The 16,245-nt window shown below is 38.3% G+C and overlaps 1 protein-coding gene across 1 annotated transcript in view; it reads left to right on the top strand.

Moving 5' to 3' along the window:
- Positions 1 to 14,627, top strand: part of LOC132099048 (carboxypeptidase M-like) — a 53,653-nt gene extending 39,026 nt beyond the window's left edge. Inside the window, exons 5-9 of the mRNA XM_059505440.1 lie at positions 8,519 to 8,706; positions 9,576 to 9,746; positions 9,965 to 10,117; positions 12,815 to 12,963; positions 14,128 to 14,627. Of these exons, the coding sequence (XP_059361423.1) occupies positions 8,519 to 8,706; positions 9,576 to 9,746; positions 9,965 to 10,117; positions 12,815 to 12,963; positions 14,128 to 14,364 (898 nt within the window). The 3' untranslated portion in view covers positions 14,365 to 14,627. The remainder of the gene's footprint in view (positions 1 to 8,518; positions 8,707 to 9,575; positions 9,747 to 9,964; positions 10,118 to 12,814; positions 12,964 to 14,127) is intronic.
- Positions 14,628 to 16,245: the final 1,618 nt, after the last annotated feature.

The following is a 16,245-nucleotide window of genomic DNA, read 5'->3' as shown; positions in this document are numbered from 1 at the left end:
CTTAATCCAATCCTGCAGTCTGATATCATCAGGGTCGGTGGACGTCTTGATAAAGCATTGGTTCCTGAAGATTTTAAACACCCAATCATATTGGCTAAGGACTTGCATATCGCTACCTTGATTCTGCGACAAATTCATGAAGAAGTGGGACATAGTGGACGGAACTTCATGTTGGCTAGCCTTCGACAGCGATATTGGATCCTTGGAGCGAGTGTAGCTATAAGAAGAGTTATATCAAAATGTGTAGTGTGCAGAAGGTTCAATGGAATTGCAGGTCATCAACAGATGGCTGATTTGCCTCAAGATCGAGTGTCACCAGACAAACCACCCTTTACTCATGTTGGAGTGGATTGTTTTGGCCCTTATGAGGTAAAGCGAGGAAGAACCACCCTGAAGCGCTACGGAGTCATCTTCACCTGCTTGGCCATTAGAGCAGTTCACATTGAAATGATCTCATCACTGGATACCGACTCATTCATTCACGCACTAAGACGTTTTATTTCTCGACGAGGACAAGTGACTGAAATGCGTTCAGATAATGGAACAAATTTTGTCGGGGCTGAGCGTGAGCTACAAGAGGCAATTCAAAACTGGAACCAGAGTCAGATCAACAATGTTCTTCTTCAAAAGAATATAAAATGGATTTTCAATCCTCCTACCGGCTCACACCATGGAGGGATTTGGGAACGACTCATCAGATCAATAAAGAAAATACTGAATTCCATTCTTCGAGGGCAAAGTTTGGATGAAGAAGGTCTTCATACCTTCTTATGTGAGGTAGAATCCATCCTTAACAATCGACCCATCACCAGATCATCATCGGATCCCAACGACTTGGAACCGTTAACACCTAATCATCTTCTCCTTCTAAAGACAAAGCTTGCATTACCACCTGGATTGTTCGAGAAGGACGATGTGTATGCCCGTCGACGGTGGCGCCAAATTCAATATTTGGCTAACCTATTTTGGAAAAGATGGATTGGTGAATATCTACCTCTACTACAGGAGCGGCAAAAGTGGATGGTGAAGACACACAACCATCAGTTGGGAGAGGTTGTACTGGTAGTGGACGATAATGCACCTAGAAGTTCCTGGATCATGGGCAAGATTGTTCACACAATAAAGGACAAAAAGGGATTCACACGGCAAGTTAAAATTAAGACCATGAGTACATGCTTGACCAGGCCAATTACAAAAATTTGTCGTCTTCTTGAAGCTGAGGAATCTAAAGACTAACTACGACAGTGACATTTGAGAGCTCTCAACTGACCCTTTTGACTTGACTTTTGACTTAGACTTGATCGCATAGCTGACGACTGACTTTACTGACAGACTGGACTTGGACATTAACTGTACTCAGCTACAATGATGAACTAATGAACTAAATGAACATTTGAGTTTTTTGGACATTCTTTTACATAAAAAAAAAAGGAAAAAAAAAAGGGGATTTAATGTATAAATTATGTAATGTACATGTTTATCTTGTCTGTATTTTGATTGTGTTGGTGATTATTACAGGTTTATTGTGTAATAATCAGGGGCTGGTATGTAAGTGCAGAAAATGTTTGTCTTTTATTTTGTGTTTGGAGTTGGTGTTTCCGGGTAGTTGGTCACATGGTGGTAGGTGTGTATTTACCTGCTAGTGTTTCCTGTTTTTGACTAGACCGTGTAGAGAGGGGGTGCGTAGCCAGGAACGCTCACTTTCAGTTGACCGTATTTCAACCGTATCAATAAATCTCTATCTGCATATGGACAATATTACATCAGGGCAATAAAAGTATGTAGATTTTAAACGGATGAGAACGAGTCATTGATGTTGTCCTGCTGCTTAGCCTCTCAGCGGCTATAGGATGCCGCTATAGCCGGCATTCCACATTTTCACACTGTGGAATGAATCGAACACGCACACAAACGATCGATTTGTCATTGGCACAAATCAAAACTACAACAAAAGTACTGTAATTTGATGCTGAAAGCACAGCTGGACTGCAGGAATTCTTCCTCAGGTTGAGTTTGAGAGTCTGCAGCAGAATGCAGCCACTACATCTTGGTTCCATCTTAGAGATTATTGATCTTTAAAGGGCAACATGCAATTTCTGCCTCATTTAATGTACTACGGGGATAATTATAATTAACAGTGTAAACAGCGTGGCTCTGTGGTGTTTGTTAGAGCAGTCTGACATGCTCTGAATAATGGCAGACAGGGAAGGGTGGGGTGGAATGAGGATTTGGAAATGCGTTACTGGCTTACTACATTCTGAGTCCTTCACAGTATATACAGTGTCCTGCACATTATTTTAAAACCTGTTAAGAGAAATAGTAATTATTATTGTAGAACTGATGTCTCTCAAATCTCATCACACTGCATGCAATAGCATAAAGTTTTCATCTCGGAAATCTAAAGCATTATTCTGTCCTTTTTTTAACCAATTTCTCTTCTGGATGAAAAAAAAAGTATCTTTGAATATACACAAATGTAAATATTGGTAACAAATAATTTGAAACTCCACGAGTCGAATGGATGATTTTATTGATACTTTTATGTGTTTTGTCATATTTGGAATTTGACAGCCCCAGTTACCCAGAGAAGATCTCGTTTACGTCAAAACTGAAACCAAGCCGTTCACACAGAACACACATTTCGCACATTTTCTAGAGGGACATCTATCACCGTTGCACTCATGTCTCACACAAAAGAGCCACATGTTTAGAAAGCCATGTAAAATTAATCCAAGTTTAACTTTGAAAAAACTTATCTCGAGACTTTATGGCAGGGGATTTTCCCCCATCCCACTGCAACTCGTGAAAAATGTACTGTTTTTGTATTAAACTATGAAAACATATATGGTGCTGTTTTGTTTATAGTTGTTTGAGCAACTTAATTATAATTGGGTTATAAACATATTAAACATTATGCACTTTTTTTCACATATAGTCATGTTATCTTATGCTTTGAATAAACAATGCGTCCTTTTGTTTCCTCAGGAGGGAAGTCAAAAGCTTTTCTTCACCGTAACTGAAATTCTGCATTTTAAATTAGAAAATAATTCTAATTTTGATATTGAAGTACAAAATTCTAATTTGTTTTTTCAGCCATTTTGACAGCCCTGTTCTGCATTGATCACTCCACAACCACAAAGCACAACATAAAGACTATTAAAAGTCTTTCACTTAGAGATGAATGGCTCTCACCCATCCAGACGTCCCATGACAGCCCTGATACTCCTCCAAATTATACTGACAGACCTTGAGTGCAGGCTGACAGAGATTTTATGGCTGCATGTGTGCATGCTTAGAAATCTGTGAGACAAAGAATGTGTGTGTGTAAAGTTGCACTGATTTCTAGTTTCAGAATCCTGAAAACACCATGATAGATCAATTCCAGGCAAATAAACAGTGGTTGAAGGAAAGTAACTTCCTTTATCACTCTATATCTCTCAGATGGAGCAATGTGTCTTTTTTTAGACTGACCCAGGATGAGTTACCAAAATCCTGAGCTTGTAAAAAAAGTAATGGCTAACATTGGTCACAGGTACAGAAAATAGACAAAACGAAGCCTGCAGCGATCCGTTCTGCCCCATCAAACTAACAGCTCACCACTAATGGAAACCTCAAGAGCTCTTTTAGACAAATAGTTAATTGAGCTGAAAGCTGCTAATCAACCATTTTTACGCCCGAGTCGGTTTCATGCCACATCGATCATCTTAAGCATCCACCGTGATTTAGATTTGAGGGTCTTAAGAGAGGAATCGTGTGCCTGGATGAGGCCAGCAATCAGTGAAAGAAAACAACCCAAGGCCAATCTGTTCCAGGGACACACGAGAATCTGAGTGGATTTATGTGGTGCTTAATCTGTTTTCAGAAATCTTTCAAACAAGTTGAAGAGCTCCAATATTTGTGAGAGAACCTGGCATAAACAAGCTTGTCTCTGCCATTGAGTATGAGAGTGGATTCTAGCTTTTAAAGACTTTTATTATTATTATATTGTGAAAGCAGCTCGTGTTTGAACATCAGCTAAATGTGGCACACACATACACGCGCGCACACACACACACACACAGTTTATTGCGCTTGGGTTGGTTTTTATATGCATTTTGATGTCGACCACCAAGGGGGACTTGACTATTGAACCTCAAAACCTCTGAACAAAACCCAGCCAAAACAGGTAAACCTGTTTGTTTGTGTTAAACCATTGTCATTGTTGGCCTCTGAGCTGCATTAGACTGACGTGTGTGTAACTCTTTAATTTGGGTTGCTGTTTTTCACAATAGACTTTGTACAGTACAATGTAAACTTTATATATTTGAGAGGGTTTTTTGTTAAACATAAATACACAAGTTGTAAAAGGTGTAAAATAAACTTTTTTTATATATTTGTATTTTCTTTTATTTTTTATATAGCAATATATTTCAGCTTGTGCATCCAGACCTGCTGGTTTAGCTCTGCTGCATTTGTTGACTGAGAGAGGCTGTTAAAAGCACTTCAAAGCATTGCAACTGTAAGCAGATAGGAATCCCCGAGGGATACACTTCTGTATAGCATAGAGAGGGTGCTCCGTGTTCAGGATTAAGAAGGATCGCTCCACCCGACGGCATTACGGCGAACACTATAATCCACCCGCACAAATTTAGACCTGTCAGCATGAGCTAATGCGAACGGGTGTCACCGGCCTGTAAGTTAACTTTCTGATGTTCTTCATCCTTTAAGATTTTGGTGTCAGCACGGATTCAGGCTGCCAAGAGAATGGGGTACTGAAAGTAGAGTCTTATGTATTTGTGAGGTGAAAGAATGGGGAAATACTAGTGAAAAAATACAATTCTGACTGTTTTGGGGTTGTAATAAGCTGACACTGTTTTGTTCACTGTTGATGACTGTAGATTTGAATTATTTGTTTGTTATGAGCAGGCCACTTCAAACAATTGAATGCATGGCATTCACAATGCTCAACACATCCCATATCCCTCGTATGTAACTTATGAAACGTTTTGCTAATTTCCATTCTGTCAATGTAACACATTTCACTCCTAAAGTAGCAGTGAAAATGTCAGAACAAGATCTGTGTTGTGCTGATGAGCAGTTTAACAGTTTAAAGAGCATAGATAGTTTTTGTTAGATTTTGCTTAACGTGATTGAAGTCTGAAATTAATAAGACACATTAGTCATTGCATGGCTCTCTCAGGTATGTGGTAGAGAAAGTTAAACAGTCTCCTGTAAGAGAATGTGAAAGGTTATAAGATATGACATTCGTCTTCATGAGAGTACCACAATGCATGCGTGTGGTGCTGCTGACGCAGGAGCAGGCGTTCTAACATAGAACACGCATGGGCTGAGCCTGGTTTACAAGCAGGGGAATGCACATGCAATACATGTCATTATTTTGGTTTTCTTTGCACACAAAAAGTATTCTCAAAAATATCTTAATTTGTGTTCCGAAGATGAACAAAGGACATAAAGGTTTGGAACAACATGAGGGTTAATGATTAATGACCGACATTTCTGGGTGAACTATCCTTTTAACGCTGTACTTTGTTGATGCACCTTTACAGCCTCAAGTCTTAAGTATGATGCAACATGCTTTTCACATCTGCATCTCTTAAGCTTTGTCAGGTTGGATGGGGGCCTGCAGACATTTTCAGGTTTCTTCAGAAAAGCTTGATTGAGTTCAAACTCTGACTGGGCCACTCAAGGACACTCACAGTTGACCATAAGCCACTCTTGCTGTTTGCTTAGGGTCCTTGTCCTGTTTGAAGGTGAACCTTCTTTCCAGTCTGCATTTCTAAATGCTCTGGACTAGGTTTTCATTAAGGCTATATTTTGCTCTGTTGAGCTTTCGTTCCAATCTGATGAGTCCCCAAGTCCCTGCTGCTGAAAAACACTTCCAGAACATGAGACCGTTACTGCCACACTTGACTGTTGGGATGTACATAATTGTACAGGTGATGAGCAGCAACTGGTTTTCTTGGAACTGAGGTTCAATAGACCAGAAATGCAAATTCCTAGTGGTTTTTCATGCGTCTTCACAGACTACATAATTGAGTCTAGCCACACCACCATGAAGCCCAGATCAGTGGAGTAGGGTTGCAAAAAGGTGGACATTTTCCAGTAAATTTCAGAATTTTTTTTAGAAATTTTGGAAACTTTCCAGGATTTGGAATATTCCAGGGATTTTTGAAAATTTTCAACCCCTTTGCAACCCTAATGGAATATTGCTGTGATGTTTGTCCTTCTGTAAGTTTATCCCACAATTAAATTCGGATCAAATATATGATCAGGGAGCTCAACTAGAGTGACCATCAGCTTCTTGGTCACAACTCTAACCAAGACCCTTCTACATCCATTTCTCAGTTTAGCCAGGAGGCCAGCTCTAGGAAGAGTCCTGCTTTTTCCAAACTTCCATTAAGGATAATGTAGGCTACATGCTTCCATCAATCTTCGATGTAGCAGATATTTTTTTCTGAGCTCTTCCCAGATCCATCTCAACACAATCCTGTCTCTGAGCTCTACAGTCGTGGCCAAAAGTTTTGAGAATTACATAAATATTAGTTTTCAAAAAGTTTGCTGCTAAACTGCTGCTGCTAAGATCTTTGTTTCAGTTGTTTCTGTGATATACTGAAATATAATTACAAGCACTTCATACGTTTCAAAGGCTTTTATCGACAATTACATGACATTTATGCAAAGAGTCAGTATTTGCAGTGTTGGCCCTTCTTTTTCAGGACCTCTGCAATTCGACTGGGTATGCTCTCAATCAACTTCTGGGCCAAATCCTGACTGATAGCAACCCATTCTTTCATAATCACTTCTTGGAGTTTGTCAGAATTAGTGGGGTTTTGTTTGTCCACCCGCCTCTTGAGGATTGACCACGAGTTCTCAATGGCATTAAGATCTGGGGAGTTTCCAGGCCATGGAACCAAAATTTCAACATTCTGGTCCCCGAGCCACTTAGTTATCACTTTTGCCTTATGGCACGATGCTCCATCGTGCTGGAAAATGCACTGTTCTTCATCAAACTGTTGTTGGATTGTTGTAAGAAGTTGCTGTTGGAGGGTGTTTTGGTACCATTCTTTATTCATGGCTGTGTTTTTGGGCAGAATTGTGAGTGAGCCCACTCCCTTGGATGAGAAGCAACCCCACACATGAATGGTGTCAGGATGCTTTACTGTTGGCATGACACAGGACTGATGGTAGCGCTCACCTTTTCTTCTCCGGACAAGCCTTTTTCCAGATGCCCCAAACAATCAGAAAGGGGCTTCATCGGAGAATGTGACTTTGCCCCAGTCCTCAGCAGTCCATTCACTATACTTTCTGCAGAAGATCAATCTGTCCCTGATGTTTTTTTTGGAGAGAAGTGGCTGCTTTGCTGCCCTTCTTGACACCAGGCCATCTTCCAAAAGTCTTGGCCTCACTGTGCGTGCAGATGCGCTCACACCTGCCTGCTGCCATTCCTGAGCAAGCTCTGCACTGGTGGCACTCCGATCCCGCAGCTGAATCCTCTTTAGGAGACGATCCTGGCGCTTCCTTGACTTTCTTGGACGCCCTGAAGCCTTCTTTACAAGAATTGAACCTCTTTCCTTGAAGTTCTTGATGATCTTATAAATTGTTGATTTAGGTGCAATCTTAGTAGCCACAATATCCTTGCCTGTGAAGCCATTTTTATGCAACGCAATGATGGCTGCACGCGTTTCTTTGCAGGTCACCATGGTTAACAATGGAAGAACAATGATTTCAAGCATCACCCTCCTTTTAACATGTCAAGTCTGCCATTCTAACCCAATCAGCCTGACATAATGATCTCCAGCCTTGTGCTCGTCAACATTCTCACCTGAGTTAACAAGACGATTACGGAAATGATCTCAGCAGGTCCTTTAATGACAGCAATGAAATGCAGTGGAAAGGTTTTTTTGGGATTAAGTTAATTTTCATTGAAAAGAAGGACTATGCAATTCATCTGATCACTCTTCATAACATTCTGGAGTATATGCAAATTGCTATTATAAAAACTTAAGCAGCAACTTTTCCAATTTCCAATATTTATGTAATTCTCAAAACTTTTGGCCACAATTGTACATGCAGTTTCTTTTGACCCCAGGGTTTGGTTTTTGCTGTGATGTGCATTTTCAGTTGTTAGACCTTTCGTTGAGCTGTGTGCGCCTTTCCAGATCATACACATTCAATTGAATTTGCAACAGGTTAACTCTACTCAAAGTGTAGTAACATCTAGAAGTGATATGAATGCTCCAGAGTAAAATTTCAAGTGTCCCAGAAATATGAATATGAATACTTGTGCAATTTAACATAAGGACGCAACATAAAATGTGGAAAAAAAAGGGGTATGAATAATTTCATAAGGCACTGTACATACAACTGAATTGCAACATTTGTGTACAATTGAAGTATATAAAGTGAATTAACTTGAAAATTGAAATGAGCCAGAATGAAGGTAATATTCTTAATTATTTCCAAAAAGCTGATTTATTGAGCCTTTTCTTCTGTGAGTAACCCGTTTCCCCATCCGCAGGTATAATAAGAACGGGGTGGACCTGAATCGTAATTTTCCGGACGCATTCGCGGGTAATACCGAGCATGAAAGGGAGAAGGAGGTCAGGGCCATGATGGACTGGCTAAAGACAGAAAGTTTTGTCCTCTCGGCCAATCTACACGGAGGAGCAGTGGTGGCCAGCTATCCCTACGACAACAGCAATGGAGGTCGGTTGCCAATGAATCCATAGCAGTAACTTTTCCATTTTTTTTTTAATTATGGAGATTTATGTTAACCCTATAAAGCTTGCTTGGATTGTGATATGGAAATTGTAAGGCTTCTAAATGTAGCTGTACATTAAATCCATTTCACCAGCTAATTACTCTTCCACAGCAATACTCTAGATCTACAACAAAAATGGAAGTTCAAAGACAAAATTGTGATGGTTGTGTACTTGTTTCTGAAGGCTGATGTATGGAATATGAATATTTGTTGTAAACAAAAACATGCAAACTGTTTTAAAATGTATTTGTAAATTAAGTGTACATTTGATATGTTACATCAGGTATTTATTTAGATTGTAATAATAATAATAGTTATTATTATAATTATTGTATTTACTTTTTCACAATAGCCTTTCATATGCTAGGCTTTATAGGGTTGAAGACAAATCCAATTCTGAAAGCAGAAAGTTTTATTATTATTCTGAAAAGCAAGTAAAATTATTGTTTGCTGTAATGTCATTATTGACAGTTATAGTCTTAAAAATAATTAAGGTATTATGCCTTAAAGCATAAAGTTAGTTACACTTTATTTGAGGGTGTTATTATACATTTAAGTACTGAGTAATATTAATTAACTACATGTAGACCTACTTACTATATTGTTAAGGTTAGGATTAGGGTTTGGCGTAGGGTTACGTGCATCTAATTCTGCATTATTATTATATAACAAGTATGTTAGTATATGTAATATGTGTAACAAGGACACCTTAAAATAAAGTATTACCAAAAAGTTTTAACACCACTGTCTTATTGATGATTGTGTTGGAATTTATTTCAAGTCTAGCATTGTAATGCCATTGACTTTGATTCAGGAAGCGAGCTTCAGGAAGGTTACAGCATCTCCCCCGACGACGATGTGTTTGTCCAACTGGCAAAGACCTACTCCTACAGCCACAGTGAAATGCACAACGGAAATGGCTGTTATGGTTCGCAAGACTTCACCAACGGCATCACTAACGGATATTACTGGTATCCTCTACAAGGTAAGTGTTAGCGTAAGTTTAATAATTTTTCATGACAGTGTACCTGCAAACATAGCTGATATAAGTAGTAATTGTAACAAATACATTTGTGGTCCAATTAATGTAAAGTAGGAAAAAAAATATTAATTTAATGAGACTTTTGAGACATTCAGATTATTTTTTTGCAGCGTTAGTACAAATTAATAGTTACGTACTAGTTTCATGTGTCGTTCTCTTAGGTGGAATGCAAGACTATAACTATGTGTGGGCACAGTGTTTAGAGCTCACACTGGAAATCTCTTGCTGCAAATTTCCTCCAGAGGCACAGCTTCCCGGCCTATGGGAGGCCAACAAACCTGCACTACTGGCTTACATACAGCAAGTACACCTAGGTAAGTACAATGAGCAATGTTAAGTGTGATTATAGCAGCTATATATATATATATATATATATATATATATATATATATATATATATATTGAATTAGTATTAAAAAAAAGAAGGCTAAATTAATTGAAATCATAAAATATATAGAAATGTAAACAATAATATATTGTTTTGTTTTTGGATCTCTAATAGAATATTTGAATATATAACATTAAAGGGTTAGTTCATCCAAAAAAGAAAATTGTCATTAATGACTCACTCTCATATCGTTCCAAACCTGTAAGACCTCTGTTCATCTTCGGAACACAGTTTAAGATATTTTAGATTTAGTTCAAGAGCTCTTAGTCCCTCCATTGAAGCTGTGTGTACGGTATACTGTCCATGTCCAGAAAGGTAAGAAAAACCTCATCAAAGTAGTCCATGTGACATCAGAGGGTCAGTTAGAATTTGTTGAAGCATCGAAAATACATTTTGGTCCAAAAATAACAAAAACTACAACTTTATTCAGCATTGTCTTCTCTTCTGGGTCTGTTGTCAATCCACGTTTACGACTCCGCAGTGACACTGCAGATATAAGTCACTGCAGTAGAGATGGGAAGTTTGGTTCTTTTCCACGAACAGGTTCTTTCGGACAGTTAAATTCAATAAACCGGTTGCCCTTCATTCAAGCCTTTGGTTTACCCGCGCTCATAGCACAGAATTAATCACCAAAAAGAACCAGTTTGGTTCAGACGCCCTGTGTGTCGGTCTGCTTCGCGCTGAATCACGCATGCACAGTATCACCAGCTCATCGGTTCTCAAATCTGACGCGTCCGACAGAAACGGTTCTCGGTTCAGTGTACTGGTGATCCAAAAACCGATGCAACCGGTTCTTGACTTGAGAATTATTAATGCTTATTGTAGACGCGAACGGTTTCAAACTATTCAGTTCGATTTGGTGAACTTGTTCAACCGGTTCACTAAGAATAACCGTTTTAATCGAATGATTCGTTTGCACTCCGGATGTCACTAAACCGCAGTGTCACTTTCGTCAAATTCTAACTGACCCTCTGATGTCACATGGACTACTTTGATTGTTTTTCTTACCTTTCTGGACATGGACAGTATACCGTACACACAGTTTCAGTGGAGGGACTGAGAGCTCTCGGACTAAATCTAAAATATCTTAAACTCTGTTCCAAAGATAAACGGAGGTTTCACGGGTTTGGAACGACATGAGGGCGAGTTATTAATGACCATTTTAATTTCTGGGTGAACTAAACCCTTTATTTAACAGGTGAGTTAATGTAATCAAATGAAAATGTACCTTGTTTTTGGCTAACATGTTTCTGCACAACAAATGTTAAAATTAAAACAAGGAAAATAGTGATAAATGTTGTTAATATTACTACTGCTGCTGCTACTACTGTTCAGTGGTAATGTATTTGTGTAAGAGGTTTAGTTAAATTGCTGAATTTGGGTTAAGACCTTTTGAGTTTCTGTTTGTGTATGAAATACTGATAGTTGTATAAAATGAAATGGTAAAATTCTGATGAAATGAACTTGTCAGAGCAGCTTTAGAAATTAATTTCACAGGTAGCATCTCATATAGCGAGACGTCAGGTGCTTAACACACAACTATCATCAGGTGCACTCGAGTATGTGCGGCAGACAACCATGGTGCTCATTCACATTAAAATAGCAGTGGCCACTACTATTCTATATCTTGATTTGATTAAGTTATACCAGTGGTTCCCAACCTTTTTCAACTCGCGGCCCACACAACCAAACACATATGTTTGTGTGGCCCACTGCAAAAAAAAATTAACTGACCCCGCTATTGTTGGGTTAATAACTTAGTACTCAGAAGCTAGATTGTTAACTGTCTTTATTGAATGAACTGGCAATGAACAGAAAATAACTTGGGCTGGCACGGCTTGGTACAACTGCTGCTGTTCTGTAGCATATGCAGCAAAAATATCTAAGATAAATTGGCAGTTTATTAAACCAGTCAGTAAGCTTGAATAGTGGAAGCCTAGTTGCAGTTTAATATAAATTTTTTTGTTATTTAATTATATACATGAAATTGTTAAGTTATGACATTTTTACATATGTGAACAATATTATTATTTGTTTTAATAGTAATTGGCGGTCCACCTGCAATACCATCACAGGTCGAAAACCAGAGTTATACATTATAGATATTGCACATCCAAAATCTGTGACATTGTGTTACACTGTAAATGCCATGGCTGGATTCTGTCTGTTTTCTGTATTGCATAAATCATTAAAAATTAGGTCTTTAGCAACAGGATAGTCTCACAGGATAGTCACAAAGGGACAAAGGCACTGTCCACACCCAGCATTGACACAACTGTCACTGTAATCCATCCGCAAGCGAACCGCAGGATTTTAAGCCAACACTGCGTTGCCACACGTTATAATAGAGACTAACTAGAGCAGCTAGTGTCCTTTTAGACCTCACAGATACCACTAATTATGGTCAAGTTACGTTTGACCTTGTAAGATGGGCCATGTACCCTTTTTATGCAAAACATTGTAGAAAAGCAAGACAACATATTTTCTATTTGCATATAGTGTTCCCTGTGATTGCTGGATGTTCTGATATAAGGTGGCTGCTTACTGAAAAGAGGCCACCCCAAATATGAAGAAAAGTTCCTTTCTTATGAAAAAGTCAGACTGATTGGTTGATTTTGCACAGGGGTGAAAGGAGTAGTGATGGACTCGTACGGGATGCCTGCCGGAAATGCTGTAGTGGAGGTAGCGGGGAGAAGAAACCTTTGTCCATTCAGGACGGATCATAACGGGGAATACTACAGACTTTTGCTGCCCGGCAACTACACCATCAAAGTAAGCTCAGTCCCTCTTGTGAGGAAATTCACAGCTGCTCAACGTGTTGAGTCATTGTTTTCAAAAGTGTGATTAACATTCTTCCACAATAGTATCACAAAATTACTGTATATTTAGGAAAAGAGCGATAAGTAATTGTTTTAAAGGGCTAGTTGAACTAAGTGTTGGTGGTCTTTGAATCCACCAGGGATTTAGTCAGCAAGTAAAGACGGACAGTGGGCACCACATAGGCGGGCTTTTTTCATGTGCCTTAGTCCAGGAAATACGGTTCATTGAGGAGAAATTAATTCTTTAACTGTAAAGTTGGGGCCAAAGGCTTCATTCACTCAGACTAAATAAAAGGTTTATATTGTTATCATCAGTTAGATAGGAAATTCCCAGAGTAAGACATGGATAAACCGAAATGGGATAGAGGAATTATTAGTATCAGAAAGGTCAATGTATGTTTGTTAACCAGATTGCATTTCATGGATTCATTGTTCATTTGGGAAGAACAACTAGTGATCCTAAAACTGCATGTTTTGAGAAAGTTGTGGAGAGTAAGTTTTATTCATATGTGAAGCCAGAGGGCACCTTTGTGCTTGAAGTTCAGAAGTGTGATAAAGGAATTATGCTATTGCTGTAGCTAAGCAAACATAGATGGAATTATTTTCAATGAAATATTCGGAGGAAAAGATGATAAACACAGTATGTAGGTATGATGTGATAATGTTAAGCAAATTTAACTATTACTTATAGCTACACTTGTCGTTTTCTTGAATTCAAGAACTCACAAGTGAGTTGGATCAGGTTTGTAGCTAAACTGTAAGAAAGTGCATTTCAAGGCATAATGTTGCTGTTCTCAGGGTTGCCAACTCTCATGCATATGACACTCACGCTTTCAGCATCAATCTCATTCTTAAGTCCAAGTGTCACGCCAGATGAGTGAGAGTTGGCAACCCTGAAAACATTCACTCTATGACATTAACACAGAGGTACAAATTCACTTGCATCAAACTTATTACACAACCTTAAATATAACAGATGGGGACACTCCCTGCAGCCAATCATGTAGACTGATCTTCTGTCTCCTGCTGTTCACAAAAATTGTATTAGTCATGCCAATAATTTCTTTTGATACAGACATTGAATAACACTTACATTTGTGCTGCTCCATGCCTCCAGGTGACGTACACAGGACACAAGACCCTCACGCAGACCATTCAAGTGCCGTATGGTCCAGACACATTCTCCGCCCTCACACAAAACTTCTTTCTTCAAAAGAGTGACTACAGCTCAAAAGCAACACAACTACCCCTGTCCTGCACCACCGCCAACCTGGGAATCCCACAGAGCGACAGTGCCACCCTGCTGCCCAGTGTGTTCACTACACTTACCTTATTACTCCTCCTGCTGTCCTGAGGGAGAAGACTCTTGATCATCAGGGACATGCTCATTTTATATTTTCATTCAAAAATTATTTTAATCTTTTGTACAAAATCATAATATATATACACAATTAGTTTCAACATTGGGAGCATTTCAAGAATATCCGCAACCCACTGAGGTCGTGATGAGTCTTTAGAGCGGTTACCAATTTTTTGACCAAAAACCTCAACTGCATTACATTTTTAAACTCCCTATGTTTCACTTATAATTGTCTAATTTTTAAATATGCCTACATGTCTATTATACTGAAGGCTATAAAGGCTGAGTGCATGTGAACAATAATATAACATACAGATCGTAACTGTTGGAGTCTTGACTTGTTTGCTTTATCATTTAAAGATTTGCAGATACTGTGTCAAGTTAATTACCTTAACCTCATTTGTACATCTACAGTGTCTCTCTGCAGCTGTGTAACCTGAAAATGAAGCCAAATGAAACCCAGTGTGCTCTCTACCTCACTCAGACTCATGTTAAAAAATGACAGTGCCTTCAATAAAACATGTCAAAAAGGATCTGCTGTCTCCTTTTTCACAAGTTGCATACTTTATGCATATTTAAAACATGCCATGCACACTACAATACTCATGTTGAAAACTGTCCTTCTAAGGTGACCAAACTTATTTATAGTTACAATCGTTTTTGTCTAATTAAATAAAACCTGACAAAACTATATTTTATCATTTTTTTCAAAACACATTAAAACAGCAACATACCACTGGGATACGTGAATATCATTGAACCTTAAAAGCTCATACTTTTCTCCCTACTAACAATAAAGTGTCCAAATAAATTTGCACTAAATTAATGCTTGCTAAACAAGACAAATTTCAAACAAAAAAAGATAAAGATAAAATCAACCCAGCTAGATTATACTGTACAATTATAAAATGCATGTTATTTTCAACTATTTGTGCATATAACTTTAACCAATCTGGCCATTATTCATAAACGCTCCTAACCTTTGTTAATTATATCAGTACCAAGTGGCACACTTTCCTGAAACAAATTGTGTCACAGAAAGCATCTCAGACAGACTTTGAGACACCCCTCCTCATTGCCAGATCCAAGGCTGAAAGGCACCCTCCAAATTATTACAAGCTGCCAGACACTTTTTTTATTATTATTATTACCACCCTGATTTTACTGTGTTACGTTCTAGCTAGTCATATCTTAAATGATTGTGCAACTGCTACAGAAAACACAATCTTGTTTGGGTTTACCTCATTCGTTCTGGCCCAGAGCTGTATCGTTTTCATCATGTCACCCTCTCAATTCTGACCCAAGGTCTTCTATCTGTGTATTCATAAAGACACAACAGACAAGAGTGAGGAATAATAATACACTAGTATCATTTCAGTCCTCAAATCAGTGCTTTTCAATGAATTGGTTGAATGAATGATTCATTTACAGTCATTACAATTAGAGATCGACCGAAATGGGTTTTTCTATAGCCGATGCAGATGTATAGAGGTCAGGGTCAGCCGATGGCCAATATGTGCTGCCGATTTTTAGGGCCGATATCTTGAAGTTTTCCCCTTCATTTGCATGCTAAAATGTCAAATTAATAATAAGTGGATGCACAACATTTCTAAACTTATCATCATTTATTGAGCCCTGACTTGAACCATCTCTCGAATCTTAATTTTGTGCACTGCACGGTATTAAAATAAAAAATGCATAATGTGTAATAAAAAATTTAAATATACACATTTAAATAAATACAATTTTAGAAATTAAAATCTATTAAACTGAAAAATATAAAAAATGTAATATATAAAAAATAAATAACAGTAGTGCTGCAAACACACTAGCAACCAGCAACATTTGTGTTTGGTATAAATGACACAGAACATC

The sequence above is a fragment of the Carassius carassius genome, chromosome 22 (assembly GCF_963082965.1).
Source record: "Carassius carassius chromosome 22, fCarCar2.1, whole genome shotgun sequence".
Classification (NCBI taxonomy): domain Eukaryota; kingdom Metazoa; phylum Chordata; class Actinopteri; order Cypriniformes; family Cyprinidae; genus Carassius; species Carassius carassius.
This window is presented reverse-complemented; position numbering and strand designations above follow the sequence as displayed.